General features: G+C 47.6%; 2 protein-coding genes and 1 pseudogene across 3 annotated transcripts in view; 2 read left to right on the top strand and 1 right to left on the bottom strand.

Moving 5' to 3' along the window:
* Positions 1–13956, bottom strand: part of CEP89 (centrosomal protein 89) — a 67232-nt gene extending 53276 nt beyond the window's left edge. The window contains exons 1-4 of the mRNA XM_053604616.1: positions 13758–13956; positions 8737–8843; positions 4737–4895; positions 844–1027 (exon numbers count right to left, since the gene is read on the bottom strand). Coding sequence (XP_053460591.1) covers positions 844–1027; positions 4737–4895; positions 8737–8843; positions 13758–13850 — 543 coding nt within the window. The 5' untranslated portion in view covers positions 13851–13956. The remainder of the gene's footprint in view (positions 1–843; positions 1028–4736; positions 4896–8736; positions 8844–13757) is intronic.
* Positions 13957–14171: 215 nt separating this feature from the next.
* FAAP24 (FA core complex associated protein 24) lies at positions 14172–21427 on the top strand. 2 transcript variants are annotated; one of them, XM_053604621.1, is made up of 5 exons: positions 14172–14265; positions 14456–14574; positions 14679–14815; positions 15045–15197; positions 19938–21427. In XM_053604621.1, exons 2-5 carry the CDS (start codon positions 14469–14471, stop codon positions 20184–20186), a joined length of 645 nt encoding a protein of 214 aa, XP_053460596.1. In that variant the 5' UTR covers positions 14172–14265; positions 14456–14468; the 3' UTR covers positions 20187–21427. The 2 variants fall into 2 exon arrangements, with proteins under 2 accessions (XP_053460596.1, XP_053460597.1); XM_053604622.1 differs by lacking the exons at positions 14172–14265; positions 14456–14574 and having other exon boundaries at positions 15050–15197.
* LOC128595741 (succinate--CoA ligase [ADP-forming] subunit beta, mitochondrial-like) lies at positions 15558–19931 on the top strand (annotated as a pseudogene).
* Positions 21428–21571: the final 144 nt, after the last annotated feature.

The raw sequence follows: 21571 nt of genomic DNA, 5'->3' as shown, positions 1-21571 counted from the left end.
GCATTTCTGAAAGCTTTCAAAAGAAAGATCAGGATTCGCTGGCAGTGAAGAAATGCAGTTCCATGAACCTTTCTGTACCTTGGTCCACTGCTGAGTGATGGGACAATGAATGGGCCCCTCACAGAGTTAGTGGGAGGCCAGCTAAGATAACCCACATAGAATAGAGCTGTATGCCTGGTAAGTAGTGAAGGAATGGCAGGTTTTTTTTTTTTTTTGAGGCAGAGTATCACTTTGTCGCCCTGGGTGGAGTGCTATGGTGTCACGGCTCACAGCAACCTCAAAGTCTAGGGCTTAAGCAATTCTCTTGAAAGAAGAGATTCTACCTCAGCCTCCCAAGTAGCTGGAACTACAGGTTCTCGCCACAATGCCCGGCTAGTTTTTAGAGACAGGGTCTTGCTCTTGCTCAAGCTGTAGTTCAGGCAATCTACCCCCTCGGCCTGCCAGAGTGCCGGGGTTACAGGTGTGAGCCACGGCGCCACAGGATACTGCTGCCCTTCCCCGTCAGACATGAATCTGGAGAGCCGTTGCACTGTGTGAAGTGACACTGGAGAAGTGATACACAAATTAGTTTTCAAGGCCAAAGAAGAGAGCAGAGGCACTAAGCTTTGGATGGAAATCTACATTAAGAGTGGGAAAATATTTATCTTCATCTTGTCTTTCTGCAGAATAAAGGAAAAAAAAATCTTGTCTCACTGGATAGAAATGAGGCTGGATCCATTAAAAAAAATTAAGCCCCAAAGCAAAAGCTAGAGAAAGAAATCCTCACGAATGCACTCTACACGATTCACGGAAAGTTAAGGTCAAGGTGAGCACAGAGCAGACCCTGGGAAACAGGAGAAGCACCTTGTTTCTGGGGGGTGCGGCATACACGGCATCACTGCCACCTCCCTCTTCCTTCTGGGCACTGACATTCTCCACCTCCCTGCAGCGGGATGACGGCTGAGATTCACTGTCCTCTTCTTCCCCGCTGCCCAGTGTTTCAAAGGATGGCAAGGAAGTTCTTCTCTCCTCACTCTGCCCATTTGGTCTGCGGTAGAACATTAAAGAGTAAAACAAAAAGCCCTTTATCCCTTGGCACCGACATACAGACGTGCACTAAGTGTACCGCCTGCAAGCCCTACCATAAATATATAACACATTACAAAATATATAGAAGCCAAAAGATTAAGTCACCTAGCTCATCTCTTTGCACACTCAGCATTTAAAAAATTTTTTAATACTTATCACTGCATAAACATACAACTTGTCTTATTAATAAATTTTTTTTGAGACAAGGTCTTGCTCTGTTGCCCTGGGCTAGAGTACAGAAGCATCATCATAACTCACTGCAACCTCAAACTCCTGGGCTCAAGTGATCCTCCTGCCTCAGCCTCCTGAGTAGCTGGGACTACAGGTAGGCACCACTGTGTCTGGCTAACATTTTTTTTCTTCTTCTTAAGACAGAGTCTCACTCTGTTGCCCTGGGTAGTGTGCCCTGGCATCATAGCTCACAGCAACCTCAAACTCTCAGGCTCAAGTGATCCTGCTGCCTCAGCCTCTTGAGTAGCTGGGACTACAAGCACTCAACATGATGCCCGGCTGGTTTTTCTATTTTTAGAAGAGACAGGGTCTCTTTCTTGCTCAGGCTGATCTCAAAGTCCTGAGCTCACGCAATCTACCAGCCTTGGCTTCCCAGAGTGATGGGATTACAGGCCTGAGCCACCGTGCCCAGCCTCTTTTTATTTTTTATAGAGACAAAGTTTCACTGTGTTGCCCAGATCTCAGACTCCTGGTCTCAAGTGACCCTCCTGCCTCAGCCTTCCTAAGTGCTTGGATGACAGGCACGAGTCACCATGCTCAGCATTAGTAAGTTTTCACAATCAACATTTTAAAAGGTGGGAATCACAGGACATAGTGGCTCATGACTGTAATCCTAGTGCTTTGGGAAGCTGAAGTGGGAGGATCCCTTGAGGCCAGCCTGGGCTACCAGAGAGACCCCATCTCTATAGAAAGATAAAAACAGACAAGTAAGTGATAGGAATCAAGCAGATATGTTATATCCTCCCATTTCACTACTAAACATGATCCGTAATGAACGTCTACGCGCGCACGACCTCTTCTGTATTTAGAGTCAGTCACTACCCAGGTGCTTGGTCAAGGGCATGCACGCTCAGCGTCCATGAGCACACTGCCCAAATCTCCACACGAACCATTTCTCAAACCTGCAGCTGCACTGGTAATTATCTTCTAAACCTTGCCAAAACAATTTAAGTCCCAATGTCTAAATTTATAGCTCTGACTGACACTGAAGGTTTCCCTCAAGTCACAATTCCTCTTCTGTGAACTGTCTGTTCATTTCTTTTTCTTTCTTTCTGTTTTTTTTGCAGTTTTTGGCCAGGGCCAGGTTTGAACCCACCACCTCTGGCATATGGGGCTGGTGCCCTCCTCCTTTGAGCCACAGGCGCCGCCCTGTCTGTTCATTTCTTTTGTTTTACTTCTAGAATGCCCAAACCTGAAATTAACTTTTCTATCGATTGAAACTGAAACATTGACTTCATTATTTTATTTTATTTTTTTTGGTTTTTGGCCGGGGCTAGGTTTGAACCCGCCACCTCCGGCATATGGGACCAGCGCCCTACTCCTTGAGCCACAGGCACCGCCCTTTTTTTTTTTTTTTTGAGACAGTCTCACTATGTCACCCTTAGTAGAGTACAGTAGCATCACAGCTCACAGCAACCTCAAACTCTTTTTGGGCTCAAGTGATTCACTTGCCTCAGCCTCCCAAGTAGCTGGGACTATGGGCTCCCGCTACAACACCTGACTAGTTTTTGGTTGTCATCATTGTTGTTTGGCAGGCCCGGGCTGGATTCAAACCTGGTGTATGTGGCTGGTGCCCTAGCTGCTGAGCTGCAGGTGCTGAGCCAACTTCATTTTAACTGTAAATAATTCTTCTATTAATTATATTTTGGCTATGTAAAATTTTTAAACATATATAGATGATTTAAAATGATTCAAAACCGATGTTTTAAATATATAGTTGATTTAAAATTTTTTTTTTTTACCTTCTAAATTTTTAGCTCAAAAGAAAATAGCAGTCATCTTCCCCTGGAAGGTTTGATGAGACCAGATCTTGGATTTCATGGCTTTATTTATGGAAATATACAGAATAATCCTTTCATTCTATGGGAACTTATGTTGCTGTCTGACTTGGGCAAGGCTCAAAGCTGACTTGTCTTCTAATGTTGCTAGTGAACATACTGCTGACCCTTCAGTCTGTGGGCTGCCTTTATCATTTAAAGATGCACTGTGAACTCTAGGTTCAACTCAGGGAATTCGCAGATACCTATCACTGAGCCTGTCCTAAGCTATCTTCACTGTTTTAACTATTATGTTTTAAAATATCTAGGGGCTAACCCAGCCGGGGCGAGTTTTCTTCCATCCACAGTTCCTCTGATGGCCTTATGATGCTTATTCTTTCTAATCAATGTCAGAACCATTTCCTCATCTAAGTTCTTATTTAGCCGAAGTATAAGTCTTACCAGAAGAAAAACAAGCTATACTCAAACACCTCAAAATGGAGGCAATGTTTACATGTAAAAACCAGAAATAAAAGCCCATCCTAGAGGACGATATGTTAAGTATTTACATAATGCTTTTATAGGGAGGTCTTTCTAAATTTGACAATAATGACAGAAACTTTAGGGAAAAAAATTGGTAGATTTTACTACATAAAAAATACAGACTATTTGGTATATTGGTATGGCAAAAAACAAAACAAAAACAAATACACATTAAAAGGCAGGTTTGATCATGGGTCCCCACCCCCACCCCGAAGGCCCTTACAGCCATCCAGTGTCTCTGCCACTCCTAGGGGAGACAGCGAGCCTGTGTACAGGATGACAGGGGCTCCCCAGCCTGGCTCCTGCCCACTCGTCCAGCCCCATCTCAGGTCATTCTCCATCTCGCTTGAGTCCCCCTAGATACATACATCAGCCTTCGGTGGCTTGTCCGTGTTCTGATTCCTCTTCTTAGTCTCAGGAAAGCTTGCCACCCCTCCCCCCACCCGCCCCCGTGCTGTTCCGATTCCCATTAAGTCCCTAAGCTCTCCCTTCAAATGTCTCGTCCTGAGGGGAAAGTTTCCTGACCCCTATCCCTGCGTCAGCTCAAACCCAGCTCAAGCAAAAAAGGAAAAGCTGGGGCGGCGCCTATGGCTCAGTCCGTAAGGTGCCGGCCCCATATGCCGAGGGTGGCGGGTTCGAACCCGGCCCAGGCTGAACTGCAAACCAAAAAATAGCTGGCCAGCTACTCAGGAGGCTGAGGCAAGAGAATCACTTCAGCCCAGGAGTTGGAGGTTGCTGTGAGCTGTGTGAGGCCATGGCACTCTACCGAGGGCGATAAAGTGAGACTCTGTCTCTACAAAAAAAAGGAAAAGCTGTTACAGAACAAAGAAAAGGTTACATCACAGGTGCCAAAGAAGGAGAACTTGGTACGAATATCCAGAGAGACGGGTGAGAAGTGATGATGGACAGCTCACATTGTCTGTGGCAGAGAGCTGACTCAGGGCCGAAAGCAACACTGAATTCATTGGCTCTGGGCTGCCACCAAAGCGACCAGTGGCTTCACAAGATGCACTCCAGAGACACTCTAGACAGTGTCCCCTTGACACTGGTCAGTCATAAACCCGTGCAGGTGTGCACATGCGTACAGACTGGACTGCCCCCACCCTGAGGAAGCAGAACCAGCCACGTAGTCCCTACCCAAGCCGCAGCTCCGAGGAGATAGCATAGGGATCGATGAAGCTGTCCTTTTCAATGGATGTTGTGTTGCTCTCAGCCGGAGATCTCTGGCGAGGCTGAGGGATGGCTACGGTGCGCCCAGTTAACGTTGTGGACAGAATGACTGCGGCCAGAGCAGATCTACGAACAGAAACATCCCATGAGCCGTGAACATTCAAGTTGAAGGCTGAACAACAAGATATATGTGCTGGTCAAGGTTGACCTCCAGCCCACAGTATTCACCAAGTTATCTACTGATGATCAAGGTTGACCTCCAGTCCCCAGTGTTCACTCAGTATCTACTAATGATCAAGGTTGACCTCCAGTCCCCAGTGTTCACTCAGTATCTACTGATGATCAAGGTTGACCTCCAGTCCACAGTGTTCACTGAGTATCTACTGATGATCAAGGCTGACCTCCAGTCCAGTGTTCACTCAGTATCTACTAATGATCAAGGTTGACCTCCAATCCCCAGTGTTCACTCAGTATCTACTGATGATCAAGGTTGACCTCCAGCCCACAGTGTTTACTGAGAATCTACTAATGATCAAGGTTGACCTCCAGTCCCCAGTGTTCACTCAGTATCTACTGATGATCAAAGTTGACCTCCAGTCCCAGTGTTCACTCAGTATCTACTGATGATCAAGGTTGACCTCCAGTCCTCAGTGTTCACTGAGTATCTACTGATGATCAAGGTTGACCTCCAGTCCTTAGTGTTCACTGAGTATCTACTGATGATCAAAGTTGACCTCCAGTCCACAGTGTTCACTGAGTATCTACTGATGATCAAGGTTGACCTCCAGTCCTTAGTGTTCACTGAGTATCTACTGATGATCAAGGTTGACCTCCAGTCCACAGTGTTCACTGAGTATCTACTGATGGGGCTGACCTCCAGTCCAGTGTTCACTGAGTATCTACTGATGATCAAGGCTGACCTCCAGTCCAGTGTTCACTGAGTATCTACTGATGATGAAGGTTGACCTCCAGTCCCCAGTGTTCACTCAGTATCTACTGATGATCAAGGTTGACCTCCAGTCCCAGTGTTCACTGAGTATCTACTGATGATCAAGGCTGACCTCCAGTCCTCAGTGTTCACTGAGTATCTACTGATGATCAAGGTTGGCCTCCAGTCCCCAGTGTTCACTGAGTATCTACTGATGATCAAGGCTGAACTCCTGTCCCCAGTGTTCACTCAGTATCTACTGATGATCAAGGTTGACCTCCAGTCCCCAGTGTTCACTCAGTATCTACTGATGATCAAGGCTGACCTCCAGTCCCCAGTGTTCACTCAGTATCTACTGATGATCAAGGTTGACCTCCAGTCCCCAGTGTTCACTCAGTATCTACTGATGATCAAGACTGACCTCCAGTCCCCAGTGTTCACTGAGTATCTACTGATGATCAAGGTTAACCTCCAGTCCCCAGTGTTCACTGAGTATTTACTGATGATCAAGGTTGACCTCCAACCCACAGTGTTCACTGAGTATCTACTGATGATCAAGGTTGACCTCCAGCCCACAGTGTTCACTGAGTATCTACTGATGATCAAGGTTGACCTCCAGCCCACAGTGTTCACTGAGTATCTACTGATGATCAAGGTTGACCTCCAGTCCTCAGTGTTCTCTCAGTATCTACTGATGATCAAGGTTGACCTCCAGTCCCAGTGTTCACTCAGTATCTACTGATGATCAAGGCTGACCTCCAATCCACAATGCTCACTAAGTATCTACTAATGATCAAGATTTACCTCCAGTGCAATGTTCACTGAGTGTCTACTGACCCCACACCTACAGTCCATCATGTGCTGTTAGGGACATTCATTTGATACATTAACTATATGACCAAGGATTAGTGTCGTCCCACTTTTCATAGAAATTAGAGAACTCGTAAAGATTTCCTAGTTTATAAGGGATGGAACCAAATCTGTAGTCCAGGCAGGCAAACCCAGAATCCTATATTCAAGTAGGCTGTACCCCAGACTAGAGTGCAGTAGTGTCGGCCTAGCTCACAACAACCTCAAACTCCCAGGTGCAAGCAATCCTCCTGCCTCAGCCTCCTGAGTAGCTGGGTGTGTGCCATAACACCTAGATAATTCTATTTTTAGTAGAGACAGGGTCTTGCTCAGGGTGGTCTCAAACTCCTGAGCTCAAGCAATCCACCCACCCTGGCCTCCCAGAGTGCTGGGACTATAGGTGTGAGCCATGCTGTCTAGCCTCTAGCAGTTTTCTTGTTAAAATGAAAGATCGAAATGGAGAAAAAAGGAGATATCAAAGATATTAAAAGGTATTTATTTTATTTTATTTTTGTTTTTGAGACAGAGTCTCACTTTCTTACCCTCAGTAGAGTGCTGTGCCGTCATAGCTCACAGCAACCTCAAGCTCTTGGGCTCAAGTGATCCTCTTGTCTCAGCCTCCCAAGTAGCTGGGACTACAGGCATGAGCTACCACGCCCAGCTGGAACATTATACTTCAACGGTAAAAAAAAAGTCTAGAAATGTAATAAATTTGCCAAAGTTGATTAAAGATTAAAATCCAGAAAGGTATTTTTTGGAGACAAGAGACAATAGGTACAGATTGTCTAAGAATTCTACAGTTTGCCTGCCATGAAATAACACATTTTAGGTTATTTTTCTGTTTGTAATGGAAAGTAAGGTAACCCACTAGATCCTAGTGGGGCTGCACAAACATTTAAGTCCCAGTGACAGAGCGTAGGAGTGGCTCGCACAAACTCTTCAGGGCTAGAGGGGACCACATTTTCACCACAGTGATCCCACCCTAGTTATTAAAACTCGGGCCTCACATACCCAAAACAGAGATGACACAGGACTTCTCTCACAGGGTCTTTGGGAGGACAAAATCAAACAATGCTTCTTTTTTTTTTTTTTTTTTGTAGAGACCGAGTTTCACTTTATGGCCCTAGGTAGAGTGCCATGGCATCACAGCAACCTCCAACTCCTGGGCTTAAGCGATTCTCTTGCCTCAGCCTCCCAAGCAGCTGGGACTACAGGCGCCCGCCACAACGCCCAGCTATTTTTTTGTTGCAGTTTGGCCGGGGCCGGGTTTGAACCCACCACCCTCGGTATATGGGCCGGCACCCTACCGACTGAGCCACAGGTGCCGCCCAAGCATTTACCAGAGTACCTGGCACAAAGGAAACATGAATAAAAATGGCTATCTTTTTTTTTTTTTTAAGACATAGGGTCTCACTATGTTGCCTAGGCTGGTCTTGAACTCCTGGCTTCCTGCAATCCTCCCACCAGGGCCTCCCTCCGTGCTAGCATTACAGGTGTGAGCCACTGTACCTGGACAATAAGCGCCTATCCCTGTTATCAAGATTGTCCTGAAAGGAAAAACAAACACTAAAATATTAGTGTTTTTATGAAGAGCCACACACCACACCACCAGCAGAGGGCACTATGCGGAGGCCCCGCCCTGAAGGAGGTGAGCATGTTCACTGTCACATCAAGTCAGTGTGTCTTACGGATTAAAAGGAAGCTAAAATTCCTCTCTACTAAAACCTTGGAAGGCACAGGCAGGGCTTTCAAGTACACCTGGAAATACAAGAAGGAGGGGAATCCCAGGCCCTGACAGTGGTCATCCTTCCCCTTTCTTTCCATAAAGCAGTTACTCAACAGGCAGAATTGTGGTTAATAAGAAAAGTAATGTGCACAGTTCAAAATTCCCTGTAAAGCACTATTAGCCTAGACACCTGGGCTTTAATGCTTTATATTCTGAAAAATACTAATTGAATTCAGTCACAAAATGTGAGCCCTTCATATGCCTCGGAAGGGCCAGAACCCAAGCAAATGCATTATCCTTCAGAGAAACCACATTCAGCGCCTCATTATGGAACCATGGTAAAATTTTCAAAGGTCGCGACTGGGGTCCTACTGCTGACTTTCTGGCCAGTTTCTACAGTTTGACAAACAGTGCTTGGAGGCTGAGCACAGGGTAACCTCAGGGCCTACTCATCTGCGACTCACCGTGGCCTCTCCGGAGACGGGTTGGGGCTGCGGGGTGGAGGTGTGCGGGGCACAGCTGGCTTCGGAGCAATGCTGGCCGCAGGGAGAAAGCCATGGATGATGTGTTTCTGCACAAATGAAACCAACACAGGTCACTGAGTTGAAGGGGAATCCCCTGGGTCTTATCATCACCACCACCCCGAGGGCTGAGAGGGGACAGCTGCTCTGGCCACCCCAGGATCCAGCCCCACTAGAAGCCCCATTTCTCCCCTGCCAACCCAGACCCCCCCCTTGGCCAGATGAGCCCACCCACCTGGGTCCCACTGTCACAACTGCCCACTGAGGGGCCCTCTGTGCTTCCCTCCTCAGGGCAGCTTTCCTGACTGTCCTGGAGTCACCCTGCAGCCCCTCCACTGTCCCACAGCACTGCCCCACTGAGGCTTCACAAGCTTTCCCCAACAAAGCCGGGCAACTGTCAGAGAAGCAGGTGACTTTTTTTATCTGTATCAACCCCAGAACTCTTACCTCTGAGCACTCTGCCTCACACCTGGAAGGGGCTTAGTAAAGATTCCAGGTGGCTTATCTCAAAGATACAGGGTAACAAAAACTAGCTCCCACATGCCATGAAAGTAGAGAACCCTGCTTTGGGTAGGTGGGAGCCTCACGGAAGTTTCTGAGTCTGCCCCAGTCTCCATTTTCTGGGTACTGGCCATTCATTCACACCTGCTAGAGGCAAAACACCATGAGAGCAATGAAGACACGTTGTTCTCATCCTCGGAGGCAGCGTACAGCGGAAAAACACCCAAATAGTCATTACAGAGCTCAGAAGAGCTGAAGGAAAGGGAAAAACAAAGTGCCGAGGTGGCCCCGGGAGGGAAGGGCTCCCTCCAGTCTGGGGCCAGCAGGGGGACCTCAAATGTTCACCATAGAGAAAATCACAGAGGCATCTGGACTGGGTTTTCAAAGACGGCTCTGCTCCCACATTTGCAAGCGTCATGGAACAGCTTTCCAGGCCGGCACTCTTCTCCTTCCTCTCTGTCCTTGGCACGCCAGCCCTTCTCTCCCCGCCATCTTCCCCTCTCTCACTCCCTGCTCTCTGCTCCCTCTTTCTTTCTCATCGCTTCCCCTCACCCTTTTCCCTTTCTCTAATACAAAATAAACTTACACTTTTATATTCTAAAAAGAAGAAAAGAAAGAAAAGCACTGCAGGAAGGGAGCACAGGGTGCACAAAGGGATGGGGAGACGCTGGTGGCGGCGCTCTGGATTAACAGACAGTGCTCTGGTCTGCTGGAAAGCAGAGGCTCCTGTGCGGGGCAGGTGAGAAGACAGGCTGGGGGGAGAATGGGATCACTGCATGGAAGAGCTTTCCCACCAGACTCAGGGGATCTGTGGCCTAGTGAGGAGCACCCACACACGGGCCCCCCGTAAAGACTAATCAGGCAGTGTTCAGCACAAAGTACGATGAGGGGAAGGGAGGCACAGCCGGGGAGTAAGGGATGCCAGATCTTCCAACAACCTCCCCAGAAGCCCCCCCCCGCCCCGTTTCACATGCACAGCCACCCACGGGAGCAGATGTTCCTGCTCTGCCCAATCCCTCCACTCTCTTATTACCCCTGCGTGTAGCGCCTACCCTCCCCCACTTGTCCAGCAATTTGACAGTTTACATATGTGTCTTCCCCCAACCCCCCACCCCCTGGCAAGAAAGGACCCTTTGTGGGCATGGAGCTTGTAGCTCAGCTGCTAGGGTGCCAGCTACATACACCGGGGCTGGCGGGTTCGGAACCCAGCCCAGGCCTGCCAAACAACAATGACAACTATAACAACAACAAAAATAGCCAGGCATTGTGGCGGGAACCTGTAGTCCCAGCTAGGGAGGCTGAGGCAAGAGAATTGCTTAAGCCCAAGAGTTGGAGGTTGCTGTGAGCTGTGACACCACAGCACCCTACCGAGGGTGACAAAGCGAGACTCTGTCTCAAAACAAACAAACAAACAAAAAAAAACGGCCCTTTTAGCCTTTGAATCCAGTAGGTTCTCCAAAAAGGCCTCAATAAGCTTTGTTTTTGTTTTTGAAACAGTGAATCCCCATGGTACCCTAAACAGTAGTTACTTACATCACCATGTAATTCTGGTCCTCTCACCTCCAGACTCTAAATCATTGGATGATCCTATCTCTACCCAGCACAGAAACCTTCCCTTATGGGAAGCCCCACTCTCCTGACGACCGGTAAATAGTCCAGTATGCATGAAAAGCTGCTGTAAGTTGGTTCTTGCCAGTGGACCCAAATTCACTTCCTGCTGACCCTCTTCATCCTGCACATATCCTCTGGGCTTTAACACTCAGACTTGCCCTCCATTTCCCAAACAGCAAGTAATCCATTCTTCTTCAGGCCTTGGTATGAGGTCTTTTCCACCAGGAATTCTTTCTTTCAGGACTAGCTCCGCTGCCTTCCCCAGTACACATGTCTACAGTAGTTCTTGTTTTTCCATTTTGTGCCAATTATTTGTGGACTTAGTTATCCTCCAGACCAGTGTTTCTCAACATTCTCTATCTCACGGCACACTTGAACCTATAATTATACTTCTGTGACACATTTAAATTATGTTAATTAAAAAAAAGATTAAAAACCAGAATATATTTACTGTGCTTTGAACTGCTTTGGAAAATAATTAATGATCTCTAAAAATGCTAATGGCACACCTAAGATCCTCTCCTAGCACAGGGGTTGAAAAATCATTGCTCTAGGTAATTCGGCCCAAGGCTATCAATCAGGTGAGGGTATCCACACACATTAGGAACTCAACAGTGTTTACTGCCTTGAATAAAAATGCAATAAACATGCTGATTTGTGTGTGGGAGGGATAAATAAATATGCTGACTAGAGTTGGCAAAATTACCATGCAAAAATGTGTTTCAATTATATCTTCTTTTTTTTTTTTTTTTAGACAGAGTCTCACTTTGTCCCCCTCTGTGGCCTGGTGTCACAGCTCACAGCAACCTCAAACTCTTTGACTCAAGCGATTCTCTTGCCTTAGACTCCCAAGTAGCTGGGACTACAGGTGCCCACCACAATGCCCAGCTATTTTTAGAGACGAGGTCTGGCTCTGGTTCAGGCTGGTCTTGAACCTGTGAGCTCAGGCAATCCACCCGCCTTGGCCTCCCAGAGTGCTAGGATGAGGCACCGCACCCAGCTGTAATCTTCCTCTCTTCTTAACACCTCCCTGTCAGCAGGTCACAGGCTGAGAACACAAACCCAACTCAGACAAGCTCTCTGGTCTCACTTTGAGAGTTCAGGGGTGCCCTTATCCCAGTGCTTTTTCTGCACTTAAAGCAGAAAGTTTTGTGGAGAATTGCATGTAATTAGGTTTGGGGTTTTTCTGGGCAACTGTAGAAAAGGAAGACAAGATCGGCAGCACCTGTGGCTCAGTGGGATGCCCCATATACCGAGGGTGGCAGGTTCAAACCCTGCCCCGGCAGAACGGCAACAAAAAAATAGCCAAGCACTGTGGTGGGCGTCTGTGGTCCTAGCTACTCGGGAGGCTGAGGCAAGAGAATTGCCTAAGCCCAGGAGATGGAGGTTGCTGTGAGCTGTGTGACCCCACGGCACTCTACCGAGGGTGATAAAGTGAGACTTTGTTTCTACAAAACAAAAAGGAAGACATGATCAAGGGAGTTCAGGGTGTAGGCAGGAAGATTATAATGATGGACAGCAAACTTTGAGATGGAAAAGAAGGCAGTGAGGATATCAGGGATGAGACAGTCAGTTAAAAGTTGGTGGGAGTGGCTGGGCATTGGAGCCCACACTTGTAATCCTAGCACTCTGGGAGGCCAAGGCAGGTGGATTGTTTGAGGTCAGGAATTCAAGACCAGCCTGAGCAAGACACAGTGAGACTCTGTCTGAACAACAAAAGTTGGTAAGATCAATAGATTGTAGAGGGGAGATGGGCGATATCCAGAGGTTATTGGAGTTAGGATGCTAGAGGAAGTGAGCAAGAAAGACAGGAGGGATGGTCAGAGGATGAGACAGGAGCATAAACACACAGTGACAGAGGGGCTGTATGTGAAGATTCAGAGAGAAGCATTCCAGGAAGAAGGAATAGAAAAGTTGAAAGACTGAATGAAGGCTGTGGCTGGGGAAGGTGTATTTGGTAGTAGTGGGGGAGGGGGGGACTTTGGGTTCTCACAAGGGCAGAGGCACGATCAGATTTGAGTTTTAAAATAATCCCTCTGATGCTATTCAGCCATAAAAACAGATAAGAGATTTTACATCTTTTGTATTAACCTGGATGGAGTTGAAACACATTGTCTTTACTAAAGTATCACAAGAGTGGAAAAGCAAGGATCCAATGTAGCTAATACTAATATGAAGGAAGTGAGCGATCTAATACATGCCCACACAAGAGAAAAAATTCAATTAGATTCAACTCAATTCAAGTGGGGGGGAGGGGGAATGAGAGAGATTGGTCTGCTCCCACTTAATGGGGACAACCTAACAGTCTATGGTACACCTCTTGGGTGCGGGACACTTTGCCTAACAAATGCAAACATTGTAACCTAGTTTGTACCCTCACATTAATCTGAAATAAAAAATATAACAATCCTTTTGCCTGCTGTGTGGAGAACGGACCTTAAGGCAGTGCGAGAGGGAACAGAAACCAGAGGCGCTGCGGGCAGATGTTGGAGGGCGGGGTGTGGATGGAGGTGGAAACGGCCTCCTGATGTATTTGGTGGGTGGGACAGAAGGGACTTGCTGATCCGGCCTACGTGGCAGGGGACGGAGGGGGGACTCAGGCATGACCGCCATGGGGACAGCCCGCGGTGGACTCCCGACACTGCTGCAGGGGACACAGGCTGATTCCTGCCCACCTGTGGCCGAGCCCGGGACAGAAGAGTCTTTAGAACACGAACACCAGGGCTCAACTGAAAACCACTTTCTCCGGGGTCGCTGCCTGGCCCCAGTCTCCGGCCAAATTCCAGCCCCGCTTCAGCCTCTCACCTTCAGCTCTCAGCCCCGAAGCGCACGGCAGGCAAGGATCTACTTACGAACTGGTTCTTGCGACCTCTGCGAAATCCCAACAGTATCCCTGAGGCGGGGGACTGGTGGACCCAGGTCCTGGAATTACCAGCAGATTTCATCACAGCCAAGGCCGCCGCCTAAAGGCTTTCCGGACCCCTAGGGCCTAACCCCAGACGCTTTTTCTTTCTAGAGGACTTTGCAACAACCACGTCTGCCATTGGCTCGATTTTGCCCTCGACCAATCAGCGCTAAGGTTATTCCGCAATCGTCGTGTTGGCAACCGGCGGGTTCTGTTCAAATCCCCGCCAATGCGGGAACGGTGTGCGCTCTCTGTTCTCTCATTGGCCAGATCAGGCGTCCATCTCTTACGCCACAGCCTATCCGCCGCTGTGGGAGCCAGAGGGCGGGCTGGATGAAGGACTGAGTGAGCTCCGGAGACTGGAAGTCCCAAGTCGCCCCGGGGGCGTACGGAGGAGACTTGCTGGCTTGGTCCCCGCCCTGGACTGGACTGAGGAGTGGGGTGTCAGGGGCCAAGTACGTGAAGAAAGTGAAGGACGTGGCCACCAGGACAGGAATCGCCGGGTTCTTAGGCTTCGGCAAAATAATTCAGTCTTTACGAGAACACTGCAGACGGGATCTTGCCAAGAGGCCCCAGGCTTGAGTGCAAGGTGGTGCCGTGTGCAGGCCAGCCTGCCCAGCTGCCGTCCTGTATTTCCCTCCTTAGGTCGAGACCACGGATGGAAGAGAGCCCCCCTGATGGCACAGGCCCCGTGCACGTGCCTTTTGGGCACATCGTGGCCAATGACAAATGGCGCGGGTCGCAGCTGGCGGGGGAGATGCAAGGTCAGTGGACCGTTTCCTACCCCCTCCCATTTTGTTTTTAATTGGTTTGCCTCTTGCTGCCATTTCTACCAAAACTCAACCCATGTTCTTGTCTGTATCTTAAGGGAGAATTAAGCTCATTTTTGAGGATGGCCTGATACCAGATTTTTACCTGTCAAACAGATCCTGCATTCTTTATGTCACCGAGGCTGATTTGGTGGCAGGAAATGGGTATAGAAAGAGGCTTGTTCGGGTTAGAAATGTAAGTACTCGGTTAAAGAAACTGAAATTGAACAATGACTTGTTTTCCCCCACCCTTTCCCTCCATCTCTTGAAATAATGTATACAGGATGGCAGTAAAGTTCATGTGGAATTTAACATATGGCCACCCTGTATAAAACCATCTGCCTTTCCAAGCACAAAGTGATCGCTTTCTTAACCTTGAAAGGAATTTTGTCACAAAATGGTTTACTGTCTTTATTTCTTTTAAGTCCAGTAATCTCCAAGGGATTGTAGTAGTTGAAAAAACCCGAATGAGTGAACAGTATTTCCCAGCCTTACAGAAGTTCACTGTGCTGGACCTCGGGATGGTGTTGCTTCCAGTGTCCAGCCAGGTGGAAGCATCCTGCCTCATTGTCCAGTTAGTAAGTATGGATTCCTAACCCTTCACAACAGATCTGAGTCACCTCACACAGACTCTCAGCTGCTTTACTATAGTTGCAACTCGGGCGGCGCCTGTGGCTCAAGGAGTAGGGCGCCGGTCCCATATGCCGTCCCATATGCCGGAGGTGGTGGGTTCAAACCCAACCCCCGCCAAAAACCACAAAAAAAAAAAAAAAAAAAGATCCTGGGGTGGCGCCTGTGGCTCAGTGGGTAGGGCGCCGGCCCCATATACCGAGGGTGGCGGGTTCAAAACCCGGCTCCGGCTGAACTGCAACCAAAAAAAAAAAAAAAAAAAAAAAAAAAAAAAAAAAGATCCAAACTATAGTTGCAACTCATCAGTCCAATGTGTCATTCCCTGTGTTGGTTTATAAAAACCTTTTGGAGGAATTGAAGTTCAGAAGCTGCTTCTGTGCCAGCTGAGCTTGGCATCCACTCCAGGCAAGTGTATCACAAAGTGAACAAGTTGGAGACCCAATGTGAGACTCTTAGACTGTGATCATCCCTTACTCTGCACTTTTGCTGATTTAAATGTCAACTAGCAGCTATTAACCTCATCTCCACATGTCATCAGGACTTGTATGTGCAAGTTTATAATGTTTATTTTGAGACAGAGGCTGACTTTGTTGCCCCAGCATCATCACAGCTCACAGCAACCTCAAACTCTTGGGCTTAAACAGTCCTCTTGCCTCAGCCTCCTGAGTAGCAGGACCACAGTGCTGGGCTACTTTTTCCATTTTTAGTAGAGAATGAGGTCTTACTGTTGCTCAGGCTAGTCGCGAACTCCTGAGTTCCAGCAATCCACTGGCCTCAGCCTTCCAGAGAGCTGGGATTACAAGCATGAGCCACCAAGCCTGGCGTAAGGTGAGGGGATCATTAATACCTGCATCGTTGATGAAAGTACCATGGGAAAGAGAACAACTAACTTGGACTAGGTCACATAGCAAGTGCTGGGAAGTTCCTGTGTCTCAAAGGAGTAGGGCGCTGGCCCCATATGCCGGAGGTGGTGGGTTCAAACCCAGCCCTGGCCAGAAACTGCAAAAAAAAAATCATGGACTCCAAGTACAGCAACAACAGCAAAGGACTCTCTCACCACATGAGCATGGGATTGTTGCAAGAAGCTGGCATCTCTATTCCCAGAGGATATGTGGCACCAGATTAAGCTTATGTAATTGCCAAAAATTAGATTCAAAAGATGTTGTGATGAAGGCACAGGTTTTAACTAGTGGTAGAGGAATAGGAACGTTTGAAAATGGCTTCACAGGGGGAGTGAAGATAGTTTTCTCTCCAGAAGAAGCAAAAGCTGTTTCCTCACAGATGACTGGGAAACGGTTATTTGCCACGCAAACAGGAGAAAGAGGCAGAATATGCAATCAAGTATTGGTCTGTGAGTGAAGATATCCCAGGAGGTAACGCTACTTTGCAATAATGATGGAAAGTTCATTTCCAGGTCCTGCACTGATAGGAAGTTCTCAAGGTGGTGTCATCATTGAAGATGTCGACCCGTTAAAGAACCTATTATCAAGAAGGGACGGGTTCTCCAGCTTGTACAGAAGATGGGATTTCCACCTACTTTTCTGGAGTCTGTGGCATAAAACATGGTCTGGCCTTCCAGCCTTTTTCTGAAGTGTGATGCAACCATGATAGAAATAAATCTGATAGTAGAAGATTCAGATGGAGCTATGCTGTGTATGGATGCACAGATCAGTTTTGATTCTAATTCAGTCTGTTGCCAAAAGAAAATCTTTGATCTACGGACATAGGAAAATGAAAGGGATAGGCTGGGCATGGTGGCTCACACCTGTAATCCCAGCACTTGAGAAGGCCTAGGTCGGTAGATTGCCTGAACTCAGGAGTTTGAGACCAGCTGAGGAAGACCGGGACCCCATCTGTACTAAAAGCAAAGTTTAAGCAAACAACTGTTTCCCAATCACCTGTAAGGCAAGAGGATTGCTTGAGCCCAACAGTTTGAGCTTGCTTTGAGCTATCGTGATGCCATGGCACTCTACCCAAGGCAACAGAGTGACTCTCTGTATCAAAAAAGAAAGAAAGAAAATATAGGCTGTCTAGTAAATGTTGCTGGTCTGGTTCATGGAGGGACTCCAGCCAACTTCCTTGATGGTGGTGGTGCCATAGTCCACCCTGTAACAGAAGCTTTTTATTTATAACTGTAGATAAAAAGGTACTGGTTATTCTGGTCAACCTTTTTAGACGAATCATGCAATGTGACATTATTGTCCAGGGTCTAGTTATGGCAGTAAAAGATTTGGAAGTCAGGCTCGGCACCTGTGGCTCAAGTGGCTAAGGCGCCAGCCACATACACCTGAGCTGGCAGGTTCCAATCCAGCCCGGACCTGCCAAACAAAAATGACAGCTGCAACCAAAACAGAATAGCTGGGTGTTGTGGCGGGTGCCTGTGGTCCCAGCTACTTGGGAGGCGGAGGCAGGAGAATTGCTTGAGCCCAGGAGTTGGAGGTTGCTATGAGCTGTGATGCCACGGCACTCTACCCAGGGTGACAGCTTGAGGCTCTGTCTCAAAAAAAAAAAAAAGATTTGGAAGTTAAAATACCTGTTGTGGTATGTTTACAGGGCATGTGAGTTGATGATACTAAGGCTTTCATAGCAGACAGTGATCTTAAAATTCTTGCTTGTGATGGGTTGGGTGAGGTTGCTCAGATGACTGTAAAGTGCTCTAAGATAGTGACCTTAACCAACCAAGCCCATGTGGATGTAAATTTCAGTTGTCAATATGATCTGAAAACCCAGCGGATGGCTGAAGGTGTTACATGTGCTTATAGTTAAGAATACTGCATTCTGTGTTACCACTCCTGTTGCTTTTAATGTGTGGCAATTGTAACCACTAAGCACACACACTTATAAAAGCATTTAGTCGGGGCAGCGCCTGTGGCTCAGTGAATAGGACGCCAGCCCCATATACTGAGGGTGGCAGGTTCGAACCCAGCCCTGACCAAACTGCAACAACAAATAAATAAATAAATAATTAAAAAAAAAAAAAAAGGCATTCAGTCTGCATTTAATTATGCTATTCAAAGTGGCCTGTTTGTACAAACAACATGCAGTGCAGGTATCTAGTTTCTTTTGTTGTAGCCAGTCATTTTTGCTTCTATGGAATGTCACTTGCAGGGTAGTGCCTGTGGCTCGGTGGGTAGGGTGCTAGCCTGGTGTACCAAAGTTGGCAGGTTCGAACCTGGCCCCAGCCAAACTGCAACAACAAAAAAATACCCAGGCATTGTGGCAGGCGCTTGTAGTCCCAGCTACTCAGGAGGCTGAGGCAAGAGAATCTTCTAAATCCAGGAGTTGGAGGTTGTTGTGAGCTGTGACGCTATGGCACTCTACCAAGGGTGATAAAAGTGAGACTCTGTCTCAAAAAAAAAAAAAAAAAAAAAGTCACTTGCAATTTGCCTGTTTGTTATTATTGGGGAAAAAATGTCAAGTTAATAAAAATCTTCCCTGGCAGGGCACCCGTAGCTCAAATTAGGGTGCCAGCCACGTGCACTGGGGCTGGTGGGTTCGGAGCCACCCCGGGCCTGATAAACAACAACAAAAATAGCCAGGTATTGGGCGGCGCCTGTGGCTCAGTGAGTAGGGCGCCAGCCCCATATGCCGAGGGTGGCGGGTTCAAACCCAGCCCCGGCCAAACTGCAACCAAAAAATAGCCGGGCGTTGTGGCGGGCACCTGTAGTCCCAGCTGCTCAGGAGGCTGGGGCAAGAGAATCGCGTAAGCCCAAGAGTTAAGAGGTTGCTGTGAGCCTTGTGACGCCACGGCACTCTACCAGAGGGCGGTACAGTGAGACTCTGTCTCTACCAAAAAAAAAAAAAAATAGCCAGGCATTGTGGTGGGCGCCTGTAGTCGCAGCTACTGGGGAGGCTGAGCCAAGAGAATTGCTTGAGTCCAAGAGTTTGAGGTTGCTGTGAGCTGTGATGCCATGACACTCACAAAGGGGGACAAAGTGAGACTGTGTCTCAATAAAAAAACTAAAAAAAAAAAAAAAAAATCTCCCAATATGAGAAAAAAAAATCTAGTTCTCCATTGTCTTTACTGATTTTTCAACTTGGTTGTAAATTAGAATTTCTTGGGGAACTTTTATAACTGTGACAGGTGAGCCATTACTTTGACCAATTAAAAATCAAAACATGGCGGAAAGGTGGTGCATCAATTTTTTTGTGTTGTTTCCAGTCCTCTCCTCTGATGTGCATCTAGCTTTGAGGACCAAATTGGAAATGCACACAGCCCTCTGTGGCCCACTATTTATAATTTCTCTTGATTTAATGCTATTAAGTCACCACAATCTTAAGACTGGATTTCCCCTTTGATGGGCAAGCTTCCCTTGGGTCCAATAAAGCAGATCTGCTTTAGGTGTAAATACCATTTAATCTTGCACAACTGAAATGTTTCTTAATGGACTACGGGAAAGGGTTTGAATTCCTTGGCGATAAGTTTTTCACTGGTTTTATCTGAAACATTCTGAAAAGTGTAATTTTTAGAAATTGTCTACCTCTTACTCTTTTGTGTGGCTCACATGGTTCATCTTTCAACATTTTTGCTTGTGTCTGAAAAATCATATCCATGGTACATGAAACATTTGTGCCTACACGTCAAGTGGAACCAAATGGAAAAACAAAACTTCCACAAAACAAATTTTAGGAAAATTACCAGGCCTCCAGAGGGCGCTCACGTGCTTCTCCCTTAATTTCTGGTTCAGGTTGAAGAGCAAATCAAAGAGCCCAGTAAGAACCCTCTTCTCAGGAAGAAACGGCCTCAGCTGTCTGAGCTATCCCTCCTTCGAACCGTACAGCAGATCCCAGGGGTTGGAAAAGTTAAAGCCCCACTGCTGCTGCAGAAGTTTCTGAGCCTCCAGCAGCTGAGTAACGCGTCCGTCCAAGAACTGGAGCAGGTTGTTGGGCCTGCCGCAGCACAGCAGATCCACGCCTTCTTCACGCGGGCCAGGTGACGGCTGGCCTCACAGCTGCCATGTCTATCTCCAGACCACAAACCACAGGATCTTCAAGAACCAAGAAAAAAGAGGCTTCTCACAGCAACTTGTGAAGGATGAGGTGAAGCCTGAACGGAGCCGGCCAGTCCTCCTGCCCTCCCGTCCACATCTCAGTCAGTGGGCACTGCTCTCCTCCTGCAGAGATGAAAAGGCCCGTGGGGCTCTTCCTCGACTGTCAGGCACTCGTAGGGCCCTGTTTTAATGTGCAGCCTTGACCTATGTCTGTCACAGAAAGGTGGCTCACGCCTGTAATCCCTGCGCTCTGGGAGGCCAAAGCAGGTGGATCACTTGCGCTCAGGAGTTCAAGACCAGCCTGAGCAAGAGCATGACTCCGTCTCTACTAAAAATAGAAAAACTAGCCAGGTGTTGTGGTGGGCACCTGTAATCCCAGCTACTGGGGAGGCTGAAAAAAGAGAAAAGGTCTGAAAAGTTTCCAGTGGGGATGTGACCATGAAGGAAAGTAATATACAGTGGAGACTGTGTGTACCTTGTTCCTGGTGTCAGGGCTGCTGTTCTCCAAGTCTGGCCATGATCTATCTGTCCTCTGAGGGCTGCTGCCATTGTAAATAAACCAGAGCACAGCAAGTTCCTTCCTTCTTTCCTTTGTTCATTCCTTCCTTCCTCCCCCATTTTCTTTTTCAGGTAGCCACGCACTTTGTTTTAATCACTGGGCACATATTCTGAATACAGAAAGCCTGGAGTCTGGAGTTGGCATTTAGAGATGAATGATAAATATGCAAGGCGGAAAATAAGGTGTTTGTGTACGTACAGCCCAGCACTGGGAAGACACACAGGAAAACGTCAGGGGCACCTGTGTCCAGTGAGAGGATATAGGGGCTGGTGAGAGCCGAGTCCTGCTTTGTGAAATGTTGTTATGGCAATTTTAAAAATCAAAACAAAACGGGTTTGGCTCCTGTAGCTCAGTGGTTAGGGTGCCAGCCACGCATACTTTAATTGTTAATTAGAACCCGCCCCTGGCCTGCCAAACAACAATGACAACTGCAACAAAAAATAAAAATAGCCGGGCGTTGTGGTTGGTCCCCGTAGTCCCAGCTGCTTGGGAGGCTGAGGCAAGAGAATCGCTTTAGCCCAAGAGTTTGAGGTCACTGTGAGCTGTGATGCCATGGCATTCTACCGAGGGCGACATAATGAGACTCTGCCTCCAAAAAAAAAAAAAAAAGGAGTAAATAAAATCCAGACAGGCCAGCCTTCTTCCTTCCTTTGGGATGCCAGGCCATTCTCTCCCCACCCTGGCCCCCATCTTCCCTTCTCTCCCTCCCTGCTCTCTCCCACCCCACTCTCTTCCCTTCCTCCAATATAAAATAAACTTACACTCATATTCT

Source organism: Nycticebus coucang, chromosome 10 (genome assembly GCF_027406575.1).
Source record: "Nycticebus coucang isolate mNycCou1 chromosome 10, mNycCou1.pri, whole genome shotgun sequence".
In the NCBI taxonomy this organism is placed as follows: domain Eukaryota; kingdom Metazoa; phylum Chordata; class Mammalia; order Primates; family Lorisidae; genus Nycticebus; species Nycticebus coucang.
This window is presented reverse-complemented; position numbering and strand designations above follow the sequence as displayed.